The 26,526-nt window shown below is 40.4% G+C and overlaps 1 protein-coding gene across 3 annotated transcripts in view; it reads left to right on the forward strand.

Annotated features, from left to right (window-relative positions):
• clcn5b (Cl-/H+ antiporter 5b) overlaps positions 1-15,576 on the forward strand; it is a 48,777-nt gene extending 33,201 nt beyond the window's left edge. For all 3 annotated transcript variants that reach the window (XM_084923659.1, XM_084923661.1, XM_084923660.1), the window contains 6 exons: positions 200-386; positions 5,198-5,340; positions 5,521-5,670; positions 5,768-5,873; positions 5,973-6,189; positions 13,808-15,576. In XM_084923659.1, coding sequence (XP_084779785.1) covers positions 200-386; positions 5,198-5,340; positions 5,521-5,670; positions 5,768-5,873; positions 5,973-6,189; positions 13,808-13,898 — 894 coding nt within the window. In that variant the 3' untranslated portion in view covers positions 13,899-15,576. The remainder of the gene's footprint in view (positions 1-199; positions 387-5,197; positions 5,341-5,520; positions 5,671-5,767; positions 5,874-5,972; positions 6,190-13,807) is intronic.
• Positions 15,577-26,526: the final 10,950 nt, after the last annotated feature.

The raw sequence follows: 26,526 nt of genomic DNA on the forward strand, positions 1-26,526 counted from the left end.
TAGAGACAATCTTGTCTGAGATGGTGATGTGCATCATGAGGTTCTCTGATGGGGAAAAATGGGGGAAAGTTGGGAACATAACCAGCATCTGGGAGGGAAGGCCCTCTTTTTGACTTATTGAATTAAAAGCTAACGCAAACGAAACTGTTAGATGCACAGAGGTCTGGATGGATATTTTTAACTGATTCTGTCCGTGCAGGTTCCCTCTGGTCTCTTCATTCCCAGCATGGCAGTTGGAGCCATAGCTGGCAGGCTGCTCGGCGTTGGCATGGAACAGCTGGCCTACTACAACCACGACTCGGTTATCTTTAAAGGGTGGTGCTCTCAGGGGGCAGACTGCATCACGCCGGGGCTTTACGCCATGGTTGGAGCTGCCGCTTGTTTAGGTGAGACATGGATGTCTGTTTCCTGAGTGTTTGCTTGATTTAAAAGATTTAAACACTGTGTGGTCAAGTGGAGGGTGAGAAGGGTGTCGTCGGGAGGATTGAGAAGTGACAGAAGATACTGGACAGAAAAACGTAAAGCAAGAGTGGCGGTGAAGTCTCAGAGGCTGTTTGAGTTTAGATTTAGGCTGTTTCGTCGTAATATTCTAAACATGCTCTTCTACCAACATCCTGAGTCTGACATGGAAATGTTTTAGGATATATAGAAAGCAGCTGGATGTGAGAAGGCTGAAGGATTCCTGGAATACTTGGTCCACACCAGAGGAAGCCATTCCATGAATCTTTGTGTATGACTTTATCTATCCAGTTTATTATGGTCTGTAAATGATTTGAGGTGCCTGACATTGCCAACAGTCACTTAAAGGAGCTTTACATTTTAATTTAAATCCACCCTTCAGTCTATCCATCCATTGTCCTTCCACTTGTCTCCTGAAGTCGGGTCACAGCAGTAGCAAACTAAAATTTCCAGTTCCTCCTGAGGGATCCCAAGTTGTTCCCAGACCAGACAGGATATGGGTCTACCCCCGATCTCGTCTCAGTTACGCATGCGCTGAAAACATCCAAAGGAGACATCCTTACCAGAGCCTCAAATCACTTCATCCAGCTCCATTCAACAAGTAGTAGTAGTGGTTCTCCTCTGAGATCCCTCTGGATGTCTGAACTCCTCACCCTGTCTCTAAAGTTGGCCCCAGCCACCCCAAGGAAGAAACTAATTTCAGCCACTTGTATTCACAATTTTTCTCTTTTGCTCATTATCCGGAATTCATGACCATAGGTGATGGTTGGGGCGTAGATGAAAGCTTCACGAAAGACTCGGCAATGAACAAACAAGTTCATTGCACCAGTCCGCCCGTCCAACTGACACCGTCACATCACTCGTGAATAAGATCCCAAGATACTTGAAGTCCTTTGCATAAAACAATCAGACAATCCACTATAAGCAGGCAACAGGTAATGGCAGGAAAGAAGGAAGGCCATTTTTTTTCTAAACAGGAAGAAATTTCCAACTGACTCAGGCTCTGTGACTGGAATCCATCTGCTGTGATGGGGAAAAACAGACAAAACACAACTCTATGGAAGAGAGAATATAACAGTTAATAATTAAGAATGTATGAATGGATAGACGGAGCAGAGGGGTGTCTGTCGATCAAAAACCAAAGGGAATCTGTGCAGTGTTTTCTTATATTAGTCCCCAGTGGAAGCATGAAAAACACGTCTTGATTTTTGCTCGATAATCCAGGTAAGGAAACTTCAAAAAGTTCATCCTGAAGTTCCTCCAAACTGTGCTGTTTATAACGCTGGCCAAACTTCACTTGGATGAGTAATTAAACATTTCTCCTGCTGAAAAAGCTCCATCCAGAAGAACAGAGTCAAGTTTGTGGCTTGTGTAGCGCAAAAAATATCGGCCCCTTGTGGGACTCCGTGGCCAACTTTTGTGTGTGGGGAAGGCTCCTTGCTTACAACAAACTGGAATCTATCAGATACTCACACCAGCTCAGCACATGGCCTTTAATACTAATAATGCTTTTTAGTCAGTGTTATAAACATTTGGTCATCAGTGGTAGCTCAACCCTGCACTGGTGAAACGAGACCCTACAGGTCACCAAAATATCAGTGTTGTGAGAATTTCAACATTGATGACTGATTATCTTTTTTTCTGAAGCAAATCCAAAAATTTCTTCAATTCAAAATCTGCCTCTTCCCTTATTTTTTCTTTTAGAAAAAGATTTTCGAATAAAACTGGTTCAAAAATGCAGCAGTGCCACATTTAACCTTGTTTTATTGAGATAAAAGTACCTATTTAAATACAGATAAAGCTTTACAGAGCGATTGTTTACTACACATCATCTGGTGTTTAATACACCACAGATTTATAGCTGTTTATTAAATCAGTTTTCTCTTTTTTTAATCTCATACAGATATCACAACAGTTCATAGATGTCGCATGTCGTACACACTTCAGGTTTCTGATATTAGCCATTACTTTTCATGTGCAGTAAATTGTTTTAACGCTCGATGATGATACAGTTATCATTTTTTTCCCTCCCTTCTCTTTTGTCTAACTAAACATAGCACAGCAAAATGATGCTGATGGGCTATCGTTCTCTTCAGAGAGGTGTCTAGTCTAAAAACAGATGTTTAATTCTTAGCACAAGAAGAAAGTTTAAAGGTCTGAGGGTAGCGAGTGTGTGTTTTATAGATCTGGGACAGAGTTTAAAGAGAGGTTTCTTGTTTCTGAAATATGTCTCTGAATATATGTACACACTTCACTTTATGATAGTGCTCATAAATAAAATATCTGGCAGTGAAAGAGATCTCATCTGATTTAAGAAAGCCAGAGATTTCATTCCTTTTACTACACTGTGGTTTGTCTCTTTGAATTTTCCTCAAAGTCTCTTTCACAACACAGGCAACAGCATTTACACACAGGTGTCTCCACTCTTGACCGCCTCAGTCTCTCATGCGCTGCTGTTATTCTTGTTCACAAGTCCACCATTATGTGATTGTGCCATTGTAGCTGCTCTGTGGAGCTGTTTGAGCTGCAAACATTCCAGCATACGCCAGTACTTGGATCTCTATACGTTTACTTATTTTGCTGGCACTAAATAAATTTCTGATGATCTGGTACAGCAATGCAAAACCAATGGATATTAATAGAGATTGCTCGTAGAGCCAAAACTAAAACAAGGGTAGCTACTTTCAGGTATTACACAGTAATAACACACTGCCAAATACTCTGAACCAGCTGAGTGTTTAGATAGAAAATGCTCCTCCTCGAGTTTTCTTCCTGTTAACTTTTTCCCTCATAAACAATATTTGATGACTTTCCCTGTACCCTCAATGACGATGTTTGACACCTCAGTGTGTATAAATAAAGACGTGGTTTGGCGACTTTACAGATTTACAGATTTTTCCCAGGGGGGGTTTGCATAATCACAAACCACCTTTACTAATATCTGATGCAAATCCAGTCATTTATTCTTTAATCAGGCCTGAAATATGGCAGAAACCTTTAGGTTCAGAAGAGAGCTTCTAGGGTCTTTCCTAGTAGGCTTTCAAAAAATAAAGAGTGAAAAGGGAGTTCTTCCTTCTCGCCATTCCCAAGTACTGCTCTGAAAATTTGGATTCTCTATTGTTCTGTGTTTTGGTTCTATGGTTACTACTTGTGTGTTATATTAGTTTCTACATATACAGCATGAGTGGCTGAAAAAAACAGAATTTCTACACGTGTGAGACTCATTCTTATTTATTTTATTTTTATTTTTTGCCTGTCCCGTTTGGATCTTTAGCCATCAGAATTGTTGTCTGAAGGCCAAGAAAGATGCCAAGTGGATTTACTTTACCAAGAGGATCATCGTGGCCTTGCCATATTGGTCCATTTGATTGACCTTTATTATAATTATGTATTTATTTTATTTTCGTTTTATAAAGACGGGACAGACATGACTGGGACAGGGAGAAAGAATGAAAGAAAGAGAGGGAGAGAAAGAAAAATAGAGGAGAGAAGAGACGGTGAGAAAGGGGGGAAGAAAAAAAAAGAAAAACAAACAAACACCTGGATCACCACGATCACCAAAGAGCAACATAATAAAAACAACACCATCACAATAAACTAGCTAATAATAGATAACAGTAGATACTTTTTTAATTTCACTTGTTGAGAATGAAAAAAGAAAACAAGCAGAAGAAAACTAGAGCAATAGAATAAACAACATCACGATGATATATGTGAATATAACAGTAAATACTAAATATTAAACATTATTGTGGAGCATCGACAGCGCACAGTGTGCTGTGAGGTAGGAGCCAAAAAGGGTGTAGTTTGTGTGTGTGTGAGCACCCGTGTGTACACCTGTGAGCATGGACACGCTTGTTTTTGAAAGGTTCCTTCATGTAATGATCTGCTAGAGGGTGTGGGGGGCCACAGCCCCGTCCACCAGGGCATGAAGCAGGTATGGAGGAAGTGAGTGTGAGACTCACTCTGTTGTTGAAACAGCTGGATGTTATGTACATTTCACATGAGGAGAATCAGGTCAGGACGTGTGCTGCAGGAATCCTTTCTCACATTTAACACAAACAGCAGGAGGTAGTCCCACTTCAGACGCGTTCACGCCACTGGAAGGTGAGGCAGCCACCTGGATTAGCCAACAGTGCGTGCGCCACCCTGACTGCAGCTCGATTACTAATCCTACTTGTTTTTGTGGATGAAATTAAAATAATATCTTGTTAGATTTTTGTGATACATAATCACAAAAAAATCATCAGGGAATAATTTAAATGTGTAGAAAAAAACCAGGAATAAAAGTTTTTAATCCTCTGAAAGGGAAAAAAAGGATATACAACACTCGTAATAAAGTCTTTGACATGCAGCTGTTTTGTGGCAGTTGTTTTGAAGAAAAGCACAGAGTTGAAAACGTAGCTTTGGGTTTCTGGCCGCATCTGAGGTCGAAGATTATTCTAATTGGATTCAGACTTTACCAGCTGATGTTAGTGGCAACATTTTCATACAGAGAGGAGATGAATGGTCTGAGCTCTCGGGTAGAGAAATAGATGTGCCACTAAATGCCTCTGTAAACTCGATGAACAGCAGCGCGGTCTCTTTTATATGCTCACCTTATGTGCCCTCTGTTCTCTAATTGCTCTTTTTCTTTTTGCCTGCAGATGAAGATAAAATGAGTCAGGCGGGAATTAAATCACCTATTAATCTTGCTCGACTGTGGTCTAACCTTTTCCATTCTCATATCTCCCTCCAGGTGGAGTGACTCGTATGACAGTATCTCTGGTAGTCATCATGTTTGAGCTGACTGGCGGTCTGGAGTACATTGTTCCCCTCATGGCTGCAACCATGACCAGCAAATGGGTGGCAGATGCTTTCGGAAGAGAGGGAATTTACGAGGTGACGTGGTCTGCAAAACGTTAATGAAAAGTGTCTGTCTCCTCCAACCCTTTGCTGTACAATAAGAGCGAGTTTGCACTCTTTTTGTCTTTATTAGGATTCATGTTTTTTTTTGTTTAGGGTTTTTTTCCCCCTCCTTTTTAAAATGGAGACGTAAAACCTGCATGTTATGTTTCGCAGGCTCACATCAGGCTGAATGGATACCCGTTCCTGGAGCCAAAAGAAGAGTTTGAACACAGCAGCCTGGCGGTGGACGTGATGAGGCCGAGGAGGATGGACCCCGCGCTGGCTGTGCTCACGCAGGAGGGCATGACTGTGGGGGAGGTGGAGGTACGACTGCACATATTACACCTATGTTTCTTGGGAAGAGATTTAGAATCCTAATAGAGATAATAGAAATAACATTCGTTTCTTGGTTTATGCGCAGTCTTTGGTGGAGAGCACGCACTTTAGTGGCTTCCCTGTGGTTGTCTCTTCGGAGTCCCAAAGGCTTGTGGGATTTGTACTCAGGAGAGATCTGCTCATATCAATAGGTATGAATTATGCTCGTGTGTAAACAAGGATCTAGTCACAGGGTTTTTTTTGTATGCAAAGCAATTGGGTTTCCACAAATCCCACTTTGCTCCTTTCAGACAATGCCCGCAAACGTCAGGATGGCATCGTCAGTGCCTCCCAAGTGGTCTTCACTGAGCACACACCGTTGCTTCCTCCCGACGCACCGCCTCCCCTCCGGCTGAGGTGCATCATGGACCTGAGCCCCTTTACAGTTACTGATCACACCCCTATGGACATCACTGTGGATATTTTCAGAAAACTGGGGCTACGCCAGTGTCTGGTCACACATAATGGGTGAGAAGAAACAAACACACATGCATATACTTGATTTTGTAATTAATGTTTTTATATCAAGTATTTAGTGTCCAAAGGGCAAACCTGCGCTGGATTTAGTCCTCCAAAATGACTTACTGTATGAGCAGAGCCCTCTAGTTTCAAGCAATATTAACAAAGATACACAAAATGACCACACTCCCACTCCCGTAGACATTAAACTGAGATATGTTGAGGAAATTGCGCTTGTGGAGGAATGAAAGGAGTGACAGATGAATGTGTAGGAGAGCTCGGGGTCATTCCTCTGTCAGGTCATGCATCAAGGTGAGCGCAGGAGTTAGGGAGGGGGAGACAGAAGGTTAATGAAGTGTGTGGCGGTGAGGAACAACAGTGGAAATTCTCAAGGTGTTTTTCTGCCTAAAACTCTGAACTGTCACTGACTCCATACCATGAACTTCAGTGAGGACTTTGTGTTTTGTACATCTGCTGATATAATGGCTTTTGGGGCTTTGGTATGCACGTCTCCATAATGGAAAACATGTCATGGATAGAGCTACAAAGCCTACGTGGTATTTGATATTTGCAAAAGCAACGCACAGGGAAGCAGAGGAATTATGATGTTGGCACGCTATCAATTTGGACGCATTGAAGATTTTCTTTTGTAGCTCATGACACTTTTTAAAATCTGCGTCTTCAAAGTAGTCCCGCAGTGATCAAGGCTTTTGTAGTATGATTGGGAAACTTAGCAGATGATGTGTATATATATATATATATATTTTAACTTTCTAACATGTTTTCCTCTTTCACCAATAAACCTAACATGCACAGAGTATGCAGTAAGAACCAACACAGGTGAAACCGTAACCACCGTTCTGCCATTTAAAATAAATAAATAAATCTGTTTATACGAAAAATAACAAAAACTAAAACCATCAACAAAATGTGAAGAAATAAGTGACTTCATGTCCAAGACAACTGAGTATCGTACTAAAGAGATATCAGGTGCACTAGGACTAGGCTGTACTTTCACGTAGTACCAAACTGTACTACAACAAGGTGCATCAGTTCAGGATAACCTTTATTTAACTACGTAAGTCGTTAAAAGTAAATCCCAGAGAACAACATGCATCCAAAAAATTCCTACAAAATCTGTTTGTGCACATGCTGCATCGTGGTGGTGAAAGCCAGTGACTTGGTCACCAGAGTGAAAATGGGACGGCGACATCTTCGTGACTAAGAAAAAACGGAGCCGCAGCTGGAATAACTCTGATAAATTGGCCAAGTTTTGCATGTTAACAGAGTGATTTATAAATGCAGAGAGATTGGTTGCAACACTTGGTCTACACTGATGAGCGCAATTTGTCTGCAAGTTGACTCAACTGGTTGCCAGCTGGTTGTATTCTGGTCATGTAAGAGAAGGTTGCTGAGTTGTCTGTCATTTCGGAGTAAATCACCGTCCTCCAACAACTTCGTCTATGTTTAGGATGAATTTCTGTTTCAGGTCTGTGAGGTTTTGGCTGGATTTATGCAAGTACTTAGTATGATTTTCTGGGTATGTAGACAGCAACAGATTTGGGATTTTCACCGATTTGTCACAGTTAAGAGCCGCATTATCACAAACAGATTATAGCTTGAATCCATTTAAGTGCAAACTGATAAGAAACTCGCAGCAGACTGACTCGGTCTTATTGGGATTGCATCGTCTTATTGTCACTTTGAAGATGGCAACTTACTGTGAGCGGCCCCGGACTTGGTCCCTGCAATTGAAGCGACCATTTCATCGCAAGTTCATTGCACATGGTTGCAATATATTCAACCACTGTTTTCCCTAGTGTGACTGCAGCATTAGAGATGCGATGAAGGATTTTATTAACTGCCCTCTGAACTCTCCCAGACTTTGCAATTACTCACAGGCAGTTGCAATTCCAACACGACAGCATCAGCAGCTTGGATTAGCTCCGTACATTTCAGATCTGCATTCGCTTTAATATTTGATGAGCGCTTTAATCTAACCACAAACAAAACAACCAGCGTCTGTAATCCTGAGTAAGTGATGCCTTTTTCTTCTCTTTTAGTTAGTTTTGTTCAGATGCATCATTCAAATGTTTTAAAGAGCTTAAATCAAACTTGGCCTCGGCTGTAGAAAACCTGGAATCAGTTCAGCCGCTACAAAGTCGACACAGAAATTGGACTAAAGCTGCTGTTTGGTCATTCATTTGAAATGTGAGCTCTCAGGGATATTTAGCAAAAACTTTCTTTTTTACTCTGTTCTAAAATCATCACTATCAACCACACCTCCTCCAGCCCCACTGAGGCCAACTTAGCTGAACAACACACTGTTCTTTTGTCTGTCGGGCCTTACATCTGTCTTCATAATGGAAAACTATAGTGTTGGTCTGCAGAATTACATTCAGCAACAGAAGAACAATAAACTTAATCAGAGTCGGGTTCATTTTTCTTCCTTCGGTCCGTCTCTCGTGCGCGCACGGTTGTTTAGATCGAGGTCTGACATGTTCAAACATGGGATTTTAGGAGTGGGACTGTGTATATTATGAATTTACAGTACATGCGGTGTATATAACAAAGACGGTTAAACAAGCACACGTAATCATGCAGCTTGTGGTTTCTCACTTTGTCCTCTTGGCACACTGTATCAAGTTTTCTACAGTAACGCTCCTTTTGTGGAAGACCGAGTGTTTAGCCTTGGCCTGAGCTGCCATCAAGGCACAGAGCCACCTAATGTTGCAAAGAGCGAATCAAAAAGCGGCGTAGAAAAAGAATGAAGATATGAAATGTGAGAGGGAAGGAAAATAAATGTAAGAAAATGAAAGAAATGTGGGTTTGCCAGGGGAAGAATTATGCCAAGTTTATCAGTTTGGATCACTGAGGCAGAGAAGGCTGGCTCAGCCCAACTAATTCAGGCAATGTATTCACTGTATTTGCTCAAATTAAATTCTGGGGGTGAGGATCTCATGCAGCTCAGAGGTTAAGATGCAGCGAGCTACAGTGTTCCTGTTATCTCTCTGCCGTATTCGCGTTTTTTTTTTTTTTAAATATAAAGGCTTAAAATGATCCAAAGTGTTACCTATAAATCAGTAAAAACATGGAGACAAACGTAAATTCTTTCCCTTAAAATCATCAGCAAAGTGACCTTTGAGCTACTTTAAAATTAATTTTTTTCGCAACCTGGGGGACAATAAAATTTGATGTTACAACTTAGCACCGCTGAAATACAGTCGAGTTGGCAAATGAGGTTAAAGGGGACTTCTCAGAATTTGTCATTGCAACCCCTGTGAGTTAGCTGATGTGCAAGAGGCTGTTTGAAGCAAGTCTTTTTAGACCTAATGATCTAGTATTTATTGTAAATAAGCGCTCAAGGTACTTTTTACTTTAGTGTGGATCAAGTTACATCTGTAATGACTTTAAAAAACAAGAACTGGGTGCTCAAATTTGAATGTATTTTGTATTTTCTCTAATCCACACGGGGTCAAAAGTATATATAGTTGATGCCCTTTAGCAAGTTGCACCTCCACCAGGTGCTTTTGTTGGCTGTCAACAAGCTTCCACAATAATTCTGACTGGATATGTGACCAATCTTCTTGGTAGAGTTGGTATAATGTTCATTTAAATTGGTTTCCTGCCACGGTCTCAGCTATTAAATGCATTTTCAATATAGATGTGGACAGGGATTTGGAAAGGCCATTCCAGAAGTATAATGTTCACCTGTTTTGATATGTGTTTGGGATCATTTACTGTTAGAACAACCATATCCAACATCTAGCTGTTGCTTTGAGGTGAAGTTGAAGAATTTGGCAGTATTCCTCCCCCATTATTATTCCAGCCACTTCGTGCTATTGCTACTGCCATTAAACAGCCCAGAACATGATGCTACCACCACCACGCTTGACAGGGGGTACACTGTTTTTAGGTTTGAAAGCTTCACCTTTACTCCTCCAAACATACCTCTCGTCTTTGTGGCAAAATACCTCAATCTTTGTCTCTAATTTCATGTCAAATTTCCAGTTCATGGCAGGCTTGAGCTTTGGTGGTTCCTGGGTTGTTTCAAAATATTGAACCTATTTTCTGTCATCTGAGGGTAAGGTAACAGTTTGACGGGGTCTGGAACAAGACCCAACGTTTTTTAAAGTCATTAAAGGTGTATGCTGTACATTCAGTCCACTCTGGAAAAACAAAAGTTCAAAGAAATAATTAAAAGCCCCAAATTACCACGGCATTCATGCCCATGATGAATAGGTTTAAATTTGGTGACATCTTACTTACCTTGTACCCTAGATTGTCAAACAGCTGAAAATGTCTCAAAAGATGGGTCATTTCTAAGATGGATAATGTCACTGTAACTTCACCCACTGGTTTGTGGAACCTGAAGCTGAACTGTTTTGGGGGGGTCAACAGCACTGACAGCATCTAAACTTTTGTATAGTGGGTCTGTGTTACTCTGCAATTTCACCAGCATGCAGTAGATGGCAGTGCATTTGTAAATACATACTTTCTTGGAATTGGAGTTGTGGTTACATTTAAATGAAGTTACACACTAGGTTATGGTGTGCGCTTTCAAGGGATTTTAACCAGCTTGGGAGGAAAAAGAAACCTCAGGTTTCACAACACAGCCCGAGGCACAATTTCTTTTGCACTATTTTTGGATGCTTATTCACGTCTTACTCACATAGCATCCATTTGATTCTTCGCATGTACTTTCTGTATAACTGAACCACACAAAAACTTTGTTTTGGGTTTGATCCGAACACATTGTTATACTTGTAGTGTCACTCTTTGTCAGTGTGTATAACTAATTTATCCTTCCTGTGTAAAACCCCCTTTTTTTTTTACTGTTTCTTCCTGCTGCCAGTTGAGTCTGACGTGTGGAGCAATAATTCAAACCAAGTTTGAGAGCAGGAGAGATGAAAATCAGCAACTGTCAACAAAAACCCCTCAGGCATGTAGCTGCTGCTCTTCAGCACAACAGCTTATTATAAAAGATCGGTTTAAGATTGACTCGCCGCCTGTGGGTAACTTTGTCAAGCACAGTGACTCCTGAAGGACACATTGGCCTCAGATGGGCCCAAAGTAGAATTTCTTTCTTTTCTGGGTTGGGCTAAACAGGGACTTAGAGGAACATTAAGGATCTAGAGGTACATAAAAGGGGTGAGAAGGAGAAAGGACTGAAATTGGTTAAAGAAAGCTGTAGTCTGCTCTGCTTGGTTGGGCAGGATGAGGTTTTAAATTAAATGAAACACTCATTGTCTGGGAACGAAAAAGGTTTGACACACAGAAAACAGACCTTGAGGCTGTATGAAGTGCAAACTCTGGTGTCTGCGGTCCTACGAGATGTTAATTTTATCGCTCTCACCTGCAACAAAGGGATTTTCCCAGGCTATGTTTAGTTCAAGGTTGCCTAGTTAGGTGGAAGTCATTTTTGGTTGACTCGGTATTTGTTGTGTTGAAGTTTAAAAAAAAAAAAAACTCATCTGCTTTTGTTTTTCATGTGTCAGCTTAAGTTTATTTTGCAAAACAAGCCAAAACAACAACATCCTCACTGCCACAATGTTTTCGTTACACTTGGTTTTGCCTTGTTTTGGTTTTTTTGTTTGTGCTCAGATTGCTTTGATCCTGTTCTCATTTGTCAAATTCACATCTTCATGCGAGCATTTATGAATGAAAGTCAGTCCTGTCACATGTGTTTCTCTGAACAGATGATTAAAGAAGCAGCGCTGGGATGTTTGTGTGGGTGGTAGAAAGATGTAAAAGCTGCTTGTGTTGGGCTTTTTTGCTTTGGTCAGAGGATGAAGTTGTTTACATTAAAGTGGACCTGTTAAGCTTTTCAATATTATCTGTTTGTTAAATATTTATATTTTATCTAAAAAATATAATATGATATAATTCACATACTGCTGCAACTGTGAATGTTAATGATGAGGTCAGTGTATTTAGAAGTATAATCCCTGGGAGCTAGAAGATCAGTCTCCATCAAATGTTTTTCTATTTTTAACTCTGCATGATGTTGGTATAGTGATCTCACAGAAGCCCCACCCACCTGCTCAGGAATACTTCTGTTTGCTAGGGACAGCCAATCAGACGAAAGGTGGCTTAAAGGGAGAAGAGCTAAAACAGCCTCTTTCAGTAAGGGTAAGCTGAGGTTGTGCACCAAAGCTTAGAAGGCTTTATTTGAACTGAGAATCCTACGATGCTGCTCTAGTAGGGACTCAGGATAAAAATCTGAATGTAATGATGAATATTGTTATGCTTTAGTCCAAAAAACAGTAATTCAGGGTTCTTGTAGACGTCTGATTTTTGAGACTGCATGGACTACAACTAAACATGCCCCAGGTGGTGAACTTGAGGTAGACTTGAAGCGGACTTGAAAGTATAACGTCAACAACTACTTGGCTGTCAGATCTCCTGCTCTGCGTGTCTTTTCCATAACACAGTAAAATGTAGGCTTAAAGCATCAAGGATATTACAGATAAACAAAAAATATAATATATTGTAAACAGTGATTTCGGTGCTTATTGGGGTGTGGGTCATAGGGGCGCCAGTTAAAGCAGAGATTTCCAGATTGTCCTGGAGGGGTGCATAAGCTATCCCTTAGTCAGTTGAGGGATCTTCTCCAGCATGTCCAGGCCCTGCTGAGGCGGAGGACGCATCCCAGTCAGATGCCCAAACCACCTCATCTGCAACCTTCCACCAGCTGTACTCGAATTCCTGCCAAATGACTGAGCTTCTCACCGCAGACACCTTCCCAAGGACGATGATTTCTGCCGCTTGTATCCACAACCTCATTAAGAATACTGGGGAGGTTGTCAGATGTTGTCTTTATGGGGGGAAAGAGTTAAAGCTTCAGGGCTCCATACAGACCACTAACATGTGTCAAAATAGCAACTCTTTAATCTGATTTTCATGCTGGAGGAGGCGACGAAGCATCTAAGGAGTCGGGCGAGTTGTGAGTGGAGATTCTCATAGTGTGGCCCCAAGAAATCTAGTTTTCATCGAGCCATTTGCGGCCAGTTCAGCCCATTTCTCTGACTCCTCAGGCCGTTACTGCCTCACGTCAACACAGATCACAGCGTGCATACAAAAACAGTAATTTCCTGCAACGGTTTTAATTGAGCGAGCGTCGTGAGCTGATGGTGGTTCGCTCCTTTCAGATGCAGATAGTGACTGGCATGTGAGGTCATTTCAACGTTTAATTTGTAAGAAGAGGAATGGCTTATGTCATCTGTTGAAGATCATCTGTCGCTAATATGCAGCAGATTAAATGTCCTCGGAGCGTTGCGCAATTAATCGCCGGATGTCGTGGACGGCTTCCATTTCTCTGACCCCCCCCCCCCCCCCCCCCCCCCCCCCAACCCACCACCAGCACCACTGGAAGTATTTTTGAGTTGCGTTAGCAGAGTCATGTTGTTGATCAGTCACTTGTTTGCTCTGTGTTTTCATGTTGCTGTGCTCTGCCAGTTGCCCTGGCTCCGGTTAATAAAACTGAATCAACTGTGCCGAGATAGAGGGCCAGGCCTAAGCGAAGGTTTCTGCTTTCTGTCACTCTCACTTGTTTTCCATGACAAGGCGATCAAAGAATGACTTGAAGTCATCCACTTTTGTTCTGCTCTTTTGTCTCTGTTTTCAGGAGGCTGCTGGGAATCATCACCAAAAAGGACATACTTAAACACATGGCGCAGATGGCCAACAGGGACCCGGACTCCATCCTCTTCAACTGATCTTCTCCGTCCTTCCTCTTCATCCTCGCCCACCAAATCGCCCCTCTGTAGAGTGGGGGGGGGACACCAGCTTGTAGACTTACATGAAATGCACCTTTACCTCTTTGGCGAGAGAGAGCCAAGGAAGCTTGAGCTTCATTTGCACAGCTGACCAGAGAACAATGGAATTTATTTTCTGTGTAACTTGAAGGCAATTTTGGCTCTTCGAATGACGACACACACCACTGAAAAAATTTCAAGAAAAAAACAAGCTCTCAGAAACAGTGACTCATCCTTTTACTGACAGTGCTGGACCCGATATCATGAGGCAAGTAGGACAGAAGTAAGTCGATGGAATATTTCACATCTGCACCTTCCAACATTTTCTGTTCTCATTTCCTTCCTCATTTTCAAACCAGTGAGGAAGCCTTCAGAGAACCCCAAAAGCCGCTTCTCTCTCCTCTGTTTGCCATCTCGATTCTCACACCTGTGAGGAGGGGGAAAAAAGGTGGGGGGGAGGCAGGAACAGCTAATCCTCTGTTATAGGTACTGACAAGAGGAGACGGGGTGGAGGAGGAGAAAATGAAGACATTGGGGAAGATGAAGAGCTGTTTTGGGAGCTCCGTGCCTGCCCCTGGGCCATCACAGCGAGCCCAGACAGAGCACTTTGAGCTGGGCTGATGGATGTTCAGACACCTCCCTCCCTCTGTGAGTTTCCTGTAGCCGTGAGGGTGAAGGATCCAGGAGTGTGAGAACAGGGTCGACTAAACACACACAAGCAAGCGTACACTCCACAAAGACTTTCACGTCAGCCTGGGAACCCACTAGAAACATCTTTTCTTTTTCTTTCATTTTTCGTCCTATGTTTGAGTTTTGTGATACAGCTCCAGCCTGGGAACTATGCAGTGCTGTCCTGCCATGCAGACAGTTTTGTTATGTTAACGACGTATATAGTCATCAGAAACCATGTCATTCCTTATAGAAGGTGAGGAGCATTTCCAGGCTGTTGTGGAAGGGTTAAAAGAGAAAATCATGATGTGAATTAATTTATGTAAATGTAAAATTGTTCATTCTACTAAATTATTCCCCTGATTAAAGTTGTGTTTTGTCTTCTTTGTTTTAGCTCCTCATCACTTGTTTGCATTTCATACCCACCTGATTTTTATTTCATTTATTTATATATTTTTTTAAGCTCCGATTCGAGCAAATCTCTCACTGAAACGTGTTTTCGTTTTCGTCGGTGTTCAAAACATGAATTTTAGTTCTCTGAATTTACATTTTTTTTCAGTTTTTCCTAAAAAGCCAAACTGAAACTGATCCAGTCGAAAATGTTGGCTGCAGCTACTCAAATAATCTTGATCAAAAATGAGAAACAGCTGCTGCTCTGGTCCTCTGAAATATAAGATTTTGTTTTTTTCTTCTGTCAGGCAATGGTGAGGTGAATCTTTGTTCTATTCAAAGATGTCATGTAGGCACAATTTTTCCGATGACTAACCACGCAAACAATTTTTAAATGAACGGAAAATGATAATTGTTCAAATTTTAGTTGTTTAATCAGGTTTGAAGCTGAATTTAGGCATTAATATGGTGATGTCAAAGTATATTACTCTGTAAATAAATCTGTATGCCATTAAACCCACCTCAACATTTTAAAATAATTGTGTTAATTTATAAAATGTTCTCACAGGACTAAATGCATCCCATGGCCCTCTCTTCTTTATTATAGGGTTTTGTTTTGGGTTTTTTTTTTTTGGTTTGTTTATCAGCATTTTAACCAGGTCTGGACTTTGACATGACCATTGCAGCACCTTGATCCTTTCCTTTTTCAGCCATTCTGTTGTAGGTTTGCTGCTGTGACTGGGATCATCGTCCTGTTGGATGACCTGATTTCAACCAAGCTTCAGCTGTCAGACAGATGGTCTCATGTTTGACAGGTTCTGCGAAATGAGGCCAAATCATCAGCTCTCCACCACCGTGCCTGACGGCTGATATGGGGTGTTTGTGCTGATGTGCTGTGTTTCCTTTTTGCCAAACCTGTTGCCGTTCATTATGGTTAAACGTCTCCACTCCGCAAACGTCTCATCTGGCCAAATCACATTGTTCCAGAAGTGTTGTGGTTTATTCAGATGTATTATTTCTCCTGCCAACCTTTCCAAACAAGTCATATTTGTTCAGGCATTTTCTAATTTGACAATCATGAACTTTAACACTTAATGTGCTAACTGAGACCTGTGGAGTCTGACATGTTGCTCTTTGTTCTTTTACATTTTCTCAGAGCATTTCACAGTGAAGGATCTCAGGAGTGAGTTTGTTGAATGTTCACTCCTAAGAAGATTGCTGCTTTGTGTTAACACATGGCTGACTGCCCCTTATTGCTGATCAGTTAATCGAGTATATTTGATTAGCAGGCTGGCTGCTACGTACCAGTCATAGTACGGATTTCCCCCAACCCAGTTTATTTCTCCAAACTTATTCTTTTTTTATTTTGCTTAGCACAAAATTACAGAAAGGAAACAACTGCTAACAGAAACCATTTTATGAGCTAACTGGTGTTTATTTCAAGTGTCTCTTGGCATATTACATTGATTACAGGTTCATTCATTTCTTTCTTTGTTTTGAATTTTTGGCAGCTTTGGTCCTCCATACAAGTCTGAATGGAGAGGGGAAAGCAGCTCATATTATCTCAGACGTTATATCACCATCCAGAGAATAATATTATTCTGGGCTATTTTTAACTCTTTAGAAATTCAGCGGGTCAGTTTGAACTTCATGTGCTACCCTGTAAATGTTCGCGGCCCGGGACTCGTAAAGTTTCACCTCCTCTCTGAGCGCTTTGTTTAGATGGTGAATTGATTTTCTTTTTTGTCACAGGCTGCTCTCTGCAGCCAGTAAAAACATAAAGTAATGGTGAAAGTTTAGAGAAACCATCATGTGTCCTGGGAACAAGCACGTGCTAGAAATCCTGTACGTTATGTTGACATAATGGGACTTTAAATGGAACGAACCCTGTGAGCTAGCGAGGTCCTGTTTATTGAGCATTCAGAAATACAAAGACAGAGATGCATAAAAATGTAAAAGATGTTAAAAAAAAAACACACACTGGGTGAACATCTTAGAATTCATTTAGGATTTTTTCCAGTCCACACAGGATCATACAAATGTACATACATATAGATACAGGTTCTAAAGTGTGTGTTTAACTATGACAATGCCTATTAAAATTCAGTTGTATTTATATAGAGCCAAATCTTAGCAACGGTCACCTCAATGAGCTTAACATACAACTGGTAGTTCTCTCTGTCAGCATGAAAGGGATTTGTTTGACAGCAGTCACTGACCAACATTCAGAACAGTGGAAAAGTCCAAGGAACTCGGGAAGATCTAAGCTGGAGAAAGGTAGATTTACATAAAATAGGAAGATCTCAGGAGACACCCTCAAGGCTGGAACGCCAGCATCGCTGTCCACAGTGGCACCTTCCAGCTTGACTGAAATTTGCAGCTGCCCACATGGAGAAGCCAAATGCTTTCTGGAGAAACGTTTTCTCAGTCGAGACAAAGATGCAGTCTTTTGATGCTGTGTGGATCATAGAAAATCCAAAAAAACTTCAAGCTTTTGCACCCAATTCTTGTTTGTTAAAGACAATGAAAAAGAACAGTTCAAATAAATCTTTAAAAGCCCAAAATAACCATGATTTTCATGCCTGTGATGAATGTACAGCTGTAACCTACAGAATGCTTCTTCTCTTGCTCTCACCTGCATCCACCAGAAGGATCTGGAAGGATTTACTGATGATTTACTCATCACTGCCCAGTTTTATGAGCAGCATAACTGCAGGGAGTGGTGAGCTCTGAGATCCCTTTATCACTCCTCGTATATCAGAGTCTGCAGCTCATCGAATCGCTCTCAGCACATTTATATAAGTGTTTAAAACTAGTTAAATTAATGCTTTTGTTATATACAGGGATGAGATGAGTGTCTCATTACCACTGTATTTTGGTTGGCCCACTGCTGCAGCAGCTTTATTGATTGTGATTGACCATTTCCTTTTAAACATCATTACCCTAAACAAGATCATCGCCATGATGATGATGATGATGATGATGAAGATGGTGATTTAAACTCTAAAATCAGCCTGATTGAAACATAAAAGCACCAGAGTTCATCTACGTCACGTCCCACCTGACTCTGGCGTGGTACATCCCCTGCCAGTATTTGGACGCATCTGTATCGGTGCATCTGTTTCCAATTGAGCTGTAAGAGAAACTTGCTGCTTGCTTGCCTTTTGATTTATTTTTATGAGCTGGTGCCAGAGAGACGGCAGGTTCAAAGCTCCTACCATTTCAGTTAATTCACCATGCTGGTCACTGATAATGAGCTTCGATTTGCCTGCAAAATAGAGTGCAGAATAGACACATACAGGGGATCACTCCAGAGAAACGGGCATTTAATGACCAAAAAATGAACTGTAGACTTTAATTCTAAGCACTGAGACCTTGTTACTGATTATTTCATGGCTTAGATGCAAAACGTGACTCATTTTGGATAATACACGAGTCCCTTACAGTAATTATGCATTACCTTTCTAAAGGATTTTGGCTAATACATGGTTGTAGCTTGGTTTACCTCTGCATATATAAGCTGGTGTGGATGATTGATGTTGGAGGCATATATAGTGTTGGATGGTAACGGAGTAGGAAAGCCGCATTAATTTAAATCAGTATTTATTCATTTGAGCCACATTTCACATCATGTGGAAGCACTTTCAACTTCTCCTGTCTTATAAATGATGTGAAGTGTGTGGGGAGAGGTCTATGGTGTCGGCACAAGACCCAAAACATGATAACTTCAGGAGACTGGCTGGTTATTGATCGGCGGACAGAAAAGCTTGTGCAACAGGCTGACAGGTTAGACAATGGTTTAAGATAAATTGATCATTTTTACTGTACTATTAACAAAGTGCCTGACTTTTTTTAAGAATACTCCATCCTGGCTGTGCTTTCTTTGGTCAGCAAAAGAGCGAATTACTGCGACCGTGTGCAATGAACATGCGATCATGTTTTCTTTGACATCACAAGCGCTGAAGATTGAGACCAGGTCTGCAACACCTTCATTCGTAGCTATTGTCTTCAAAGTGACTTTGGTGCTAAAATGACAATAAGATGGATTCAGTCTGCCATCAATTTAGAACTAAATCAGTTTTGATACTATGGTGATAAACAGCGATAAATCACCGAAAATACCACATCTGTTGAAACTCTATTGACATGCACATTTTAAACATCTAAGCATTTTTATTTTAAATGGAAATTTGCATTAACTATTTACAATCAGTCCAGACAGAACCTCATAGATTTGAAAGAGAAATGTAGAAATTTCTCCTCAAAATACTCACATAGGTCCTGGAGAACAGTGATTTAAAATGACATGGGTGCGGTGCTGCTTTGGTTTCACTGCTGGCAATTGATTGAAAAATGCAAATATAACTAATGCAATCAGTAATTATAAATCAAGCAGTAATTGATTAAAAAATATGATGGAAGATAAAATACAGTACTGTGCAAAAGTTTTAGGGAGGTGAGAAAACACAAAAAATGCTTTCAGAAATATAAAAGATTGTTTATTGGCCCCAAATGTATTCTGCAGCAGGATAATGACCCCAAACATACAGCCAAAGTCATTAAGAACTATTGTCAGTGTAAAGAAGAACAAGAAGTACTGGAAGTGACGGTATGGCCCCCACAGAGCCCTGATCTCAACATCATGGAGTGTGTCTGGGATTACATGAAGAGACAAAAGGATGTGAGGAAGCCTACACAGAAGATCTGTGGTTAGTTATCCAAGATGTTTGGTACAACCTACCAGCCAAGTTCCTTCAAAAACTGTGTGCAAGTGTACCTGGAAGGATTGATGCTGCCTTAAAGGCAAAGGCTGGTCACACCAAATACTGAATTGATTCAGATTTCATTTTTGTTCTTTCACTGCATTTTGTTGAATGATGAGAATAAATGATTATCACTTCCATTTTTCAAAGGATTCTTTGTTTACAGCATCTTTTTTTCCTCACCTGCCAAAAACTTTTGCACAGTACTGTAAATACTTTTTTAAAAACCAAGTTCTGTGTTTATTTGGTGATTTCAGTCCTTCATAATATGTACTGAGGCATTTAACCTTTATTTTTATGACAGGTCAGTAGAGTGCGCAGGAAAAGAGGGCGAGGAAATGACCCCTGCAGGAGCTACAGCAACGCCACCTTCTTTTTTATGGTCAGCAGGGGGCGATGTCTGTAATTTCAAAAACACTTCTGTTTCTTACAGAAGCCTACGGGAAAACTGGCTTCTGCCTTGATTGCTAAGTACATAAAGTAATAATTAAAGTGTTCTTAGTCACTTGTCTTATTTGATATCTAAAAAATAAGTAAATTTTGTTAATTTTGGTCATTGATAGAGTATGAAAGTAAGAATGGTGTTTCGTCAGAAAGGGCATAATACTTGGCCAAATCTGAAACTCTGTGACAAGGGAGCAGCGCTGATAAGGTAAAAAAAAAAGGCCTTATCCAGCAAATCTGTCAACCACAGGTTGTTATCCAGTGAGATTACATCCATCTCACGTAGATCCTCGTCACATCCATTTTTAAAAAATGGTCAACCTGAGGACTCGTTACGAGACTTCGCCAATGGTTCGGTCATACTAGAGTAAGAAATGCACACCATCCTCCTTGTTACAAGGAAAAATTAGGAGTTGCCTCGTGACGCCCTCAACCTCTGGACCGCCACTTTTGATCGCAAGACAATTTTATAGGTCACCTGGTGGGAGTATGTCTGTGAAGGTTCTCAGTCATCCAGGTCATCGTAGTCTAAGGAGCTTGGAAAGAAAAGCGTCTGGACTTCTTTGAGTTGCTTGAAGATGTTTCACCTCTCATCCGAGAAGCTTCTTCAGTTCTAAGGGCTCTAAGGGTGGGAGGCAACCTGTCTCCAGTCAATCGCAATTAAAATGCCTGCGATCACTGTTTTTCCACCAGTGGGTGAGGTCACAGTGACTACATCCATCTTTTATAGGAGTGATGTTGATCTCATTTTACTTCGAGGGTTATACTCAGGCAACTTTGCTATGAAATGGGCTGGATGAGTAAAGATCATCTTTCTGTTAGCGTAAAGATGTTTAACTACACCTTTAATCCCTGAGATTAAGTCTTAATGTCAGATTTTAAGAACTGCAGTTTCAACAGATTTGTCAGGCCATTTCTCGTCCCTGAGCCTTATGTTTGACACCCCTGTTTTAAACTGTCGTAAGACTGAGAGCTAATCATCTTGGTCACTTTCTTACTCTATCTAATATTTATATTTAGAGTTCTTTTTCATGTTTTTCCTTACACACTGGAAAAGTGCATGCCAAAGCTTAAGCGAGCAAACACTTTAACTGTTAGGCAACAGTTTGCATTTAAACAAAATAACGCCGTCGTGGGTACTTAAGCAAATAACTCCACCTTTGACTCGAAAAGGTATAATTACCTGCAGGCGTGACTTAACTGACATTGTTATGTATGATGCCTCTGCCCCCAGAGGTCACCGTCCACTTTAGGCGCCACTTGCTTAGACGACCTCGTTGGCCCTCGGGTGTCAAAGGTGTCATGTGGTCACTCTTGACTCAGCGTCTTCGAAGTTGAGTCAGAGCTCGTTTGTGGCCACATAATCTCTGTGAGAAGGATGTCAGAGGCATGAAGATGGAGGGGAAGCATGGGTTTATGCGTGCGTAGGCGTCTGCATATGGATTCACTTTTTGCACATGAGTGGTTAGCATCTGTGTGTGTGTATGCGGGTGTGTGTGTTGGGGAATGTGAGTGTATTGTAGCCAGCTAGTAATGACTCAGTGTATTCTTGAGTTCAGTTCCTGCGGCTGAGCCTTCACATGGGGCTCGAGTTACCTGCCTGCTCATGACTTCTACGCTCTCACACCTGAAAAACGCTCACGTACACATTCGCACACACAGGTTATACTTTATACTTTTATATTGTCTTTCCTTCCTACTTTTTTTTCGTAATAACTCTGAGTTTTTCTTTCCTGTGTTCTGTTACTTTCCTCTAAGATAAGCTTCCTTGCCTCATTTACTGCTCTTTGTGTCATATCAGTCATCCAGTTCCCAGGCTCACCATTGTGTCTGTGCACATTACAAAGCAGCAAAAACATCTTGATGTGGTAATAGGTCAAACCGAGTTGTCATCCTACACCCTAAAGTGTCAGATCTCTCTCTCTCTTTTCATGCCTTACCTGCCTGGGTCTGTGTTCATCAGTGTAGAAGGAACAAAGAAAGCATGCAAAGATGACTTGTTTGTTTTCCTGAGGGCTGTACAAAGTGAGCAAATATTTATGATCAATCACTGCCTTTGTGATTTAAGTGTCTATGTGTATGCAATCCAATCTGCACCACAGTGCTGCCCTGCAAGGGACACCTGAGGTTATCAGGTGGAGTTTCCCACAGTTGCCTGCTAAAAGATGTGTAACTCACAAACTGACCTCTCATGAGAAACAAGCTAAGGCCAAGATATTTTAGCAATGGATACCACTGTGTGTAGTCTTTGAGGATGGGGGTCGAACAAGAAGCATACTGTAAATTCATAGCTAAAGTGACCTCCTGTCTAGCTTAGGTTGCTCTCATACCCTTCGAAAATGTCAGCACATGAGTCCTACCTTTAAGAAAGTAATAATCATACAACGTTAAGATGTTTAGAGGTGCTGTCCGGAGGATTTTGCTTTCTTTAGAGGAGCGGTTCTCAAACTTTTCACAGTGAGTACCATCTCATAAACTATTTGGCTCTTGAAGTACCACCCTAACACTGACATTAAAGTACAGTAGTATATTTACCACCACATACAGTTTACATGAGACAATTTTATTTCTTATATGAATGTTATTTATTTTAACTGTCATAAACAGGATGTGACAAGTGTAATAATAACAACTGTAGTGCATTAAAACATTCACAGCAGGTAGGATATTCAGTCTTTAAGTGATGACTTGATGAAAGCTGCTTCCGGGTCCAAACTACTTTATTAAGGCTGTTGTGTTTTTAACATGTTTTAATGCTTTATATTTTGTTCTGTTTGAACAAGCCCCTAAAAACAGTCAGTGATCACTGTCGGCCGCTCTCGGTTTTTATTACCGCTAATCATTTTAAAGCTCAGTTTTTAAAACCTTATCGTGTAACTACAGCCCAGTCCATGCAGCAGTATATTAATGACTAACCTCACATTATGGATGGATTATCTCAGTTGTTCTCCTGACGAAGTTCGGTCCGTTTACAGCATAGGTGTCAAACTCTGGCCCGCGGGCCAAATTTGGCCCGCAGCCTAATTACATTTGGCCCACGAAGCCATACCAAATTACTATTAGAGCTGGCCTACTGGTATTATACAGCTAATATATATATTGTTTAGTATTAAGCTTTGCTTGTTCCATGTTCAGTTTTTCAGCAAAACTTGTTTGAGTCCATAAGAAAAGATTCATTCTTATATCTAGAGGAAGATTTTTTTTTCAATAAATATTAATGTTAGCCTGCGACTTTGTTCCAGTTTTGAATTTTGGCCCACTGTGTATTTGAGTTTGACACCCCTGGTTTACAGCATCATGCCATGCGATTGCATTTGACCCCTAACCATCAGGGACCCTCACATTAACTTTTATTGAGTGGAAAAAAGTTAGCGTTCCTCCTCTAGCGTCACTGTGTTTATATTATGCTAACCATAGCTGTGTAGTTAGCCACCACGTTAGCACATCATTAGCTAGTCCAACTTCAGTAACCCTACAAACGCCACTGCTGTTTAGTTTTCTGTCTTCATTTTTGTCAGAAGTGATAGCAGAGCTGTATGTTTTGACTTTTGCTTTAGAGAGTCATTGTAAATATATTGGTAGTTGTTGCACGCTTCTAGCTTAGACTGCCAGCCAGCGGGTTAGCATAAAATGAAGGCCACTATATGGCTGCGAAATGTGGCACGCAGGTTCAATGTCCTTAAAGAAGCCTGGACAACTATCTGCTTAAACTATCTGCATTACAAGAAGGCTAAAAGTTTACAGGAGTTCAGGCTATGTTAAGGAATAAAGGTGGTCATACCAATTATTGCTAGAAATGTACAAAGGATAATATAAACTATTTTTGCCTCATATACTATATTTCCATGTATGTTTGCACATATTTCAATTAATTAATATACCTATTTCCTATTTTCCAAACAAAATATAAAGAAATTATGGTTGGCTCAAGACTTTTCCACAGTACTATATAGCAGAATTAATATATCTATTTTAACTTATGTAATTCTACCAATATTTTCAATTTACTTTCTTTTTTAAAACTGAAAAATTAATACATAGGTTATATATAGTTTAAAAAATATATATGTTTATCTTTGTTCATACACTAATTAATGTCTATCTATAGTTTTCATTTTTTTTCTTTGGTTTTTGTTTCCATTTTGTATCCTTATAGTATTATATAATTCAATTGATTTCGGCAGCTTTGGTCCTCCACAACCAGCTGCTTTTTTAAGAGGTTTCTCTTTATAATATTATAAGGTCTTGGTCTTACTCTATGAGCTAAGTCAAAACAAACAAAAATTTTTTTATAGATATGACTACACGGGACTGCTGTTAAAAAGCCACGTAGCCACTACTCATCCATCAAATATCACCGAGACTTCAGATTACTAAAACACATCTGCAGAGTGTTTTGGAAAGGCTAAATAACATCCAGACCGGGAGCAGGCGAAGTGTGTGGGGAGCATGTAGAGTTTCTGTACAATGGTGTATGGTATGAAAATAAACTTGACTTGGGGTTACTGCAATGTAAATCTGGCTCACATTATAGAAAGACTGAAAAAAACATCAAGAAAAAATATGCAATGCAAAAAAAAGAAAAAAGTATTGCATAGATTTTCAGCCACATTGCAAAAAGTATGATTATTACAGCATGAAAAATGTTTGTAAAGGGCAGCGCGGTGCCACGGTCGAGTGGATTGGTCACGGTGGCATTGTTCATTAACTGAGTGGCAGGCGTGACGGATTGTGGCACAAATAAAGCTCACTGGTTGTTTGTGGAACTGAAATCTGGGAAAACTTCAGAACAGTCTGAAATAATTTTCAAACAGATGCTACAGCAGTGAGTAGTAAGCAGAGAGGAGTAATGAGATGACAAATATATTTAATAAATTACAATATTTCCTGCACTAAATAAACTGTGAAGATGCTTATGGTGGAAAACCTCAATGGGCTCATAATTTTGATCAAATCTATTCTGCAACATTTCCGCTTCACATCAAAAAAATGAAGTAAGACAAATAAATACTGAGCCAGTGAGACCTGTTTTAGTAAAATACAGCACTTCTCACATATGAGGCATACTAAGAGTTTAGCAGGCACCCCCTCCGTAGAGAAAAAGTGCAAACAGATGTATTTTAAACACGATTTCCATCCAGTTTTCATGTTAATATACGGTGCTGCTTGTTTCAACCAACCGTTACTTTCCTGTAGGAACGCTGTGTTACTGCGTTACGAAAACCGTGATTTTTTTGCAAGAATGTCTCATGACAGTGACGTAAGCGAGTGCGACGTTCGTGACAACAGCTGTGTGCAGATCAACAATGGATAATATATTGAGTGCAGGAGAGAGTATGAGCGTGCAGCGTTTAAAGCGTGGAAGTACTGACCTTATTTTGAGTTTGATTCCATAAAAAGTGACAAAAACATTAGCATCCGTTGTGCCTGGGAAGAAAACGTATTTTTACAGCGAAAAAAAACCCCTACACTTCCAAGCAAGCACCGAGTGCGCTATGACGTAATGGGAAATTCACAGAGAAACTCGCGGATTCTTCCACTGACCGCTGCGGCACACCTGCACCAGGGTAAACCTCCGCCTACCCTGCTCCTGCTTTACAGGTGAAAATAGAGCAACAGGACCGCTAGTCTGTGACTTTATTTATTTTCTGCTGTGTTTTACTTGCATCTATTTGAAAGAGTGAGTGTAAACACACACAAAAAAATATTTTATGTGCTGGAATGTGCAGAAAATAGGTTTAAATGTTAAACTAATTTATTCAAGTCAGAGAATGTTGCATATAATTAAATTTTTGCTTGATGCATAAAGTTAAAAGATTAAAACTAATAAAACAAGTTCTAAAAAGGGACTTTTCCATTTGATTACATTTTGTATGATGGATTATGCAGAAAAAGTAGAATTGGCCTGACAGATCTATCGCTTTATTACCTATTCAGGTTGTAAATCGTGTTTTTAAAAAGTAACTAAGTAACTAAGTAATTAATTACTTTTGAAAATAAGTAATCAGTAAAGTAACGGGATTACTTTTTTGGGTAAGTAATCAGTAATTAGTTACTGATTACTTTTTTCAAGTAACTTGACCAACACTGCTTGTAACCATTTATAAAAACAAGCACCGAAAGGACATTTTTAGACATGAGGAACTCTTGGCAGGACTGGTCACTCATCAGCATTTGGCAGATTGATTTAAACCTCATTTAGTCCATTTGTGTCGAGCTAAAGTCATCAGTCTGCTCATTTTACAGTAATAAAGCAAGCAGTGCATGTGCTGTCTTCCTAAAACGTAAGGTATTACGCTGTGCTTTGCACAGATGTAGCAATT

This window comes from Perissodus microlepis, chromosome 3, assembly GCF_051167445.1.
Source record: "Perissodus microlepis isolate ML-2025 ecotype Zambia chromosome 3, ASM5116744v1, whole genome shotgun sequence".
NCBI lineage: Eukaryota > Metazoa > Chordata > Actinopteri > Cichliformes > Cichlidae > Perissodus > Perissodus microlepis.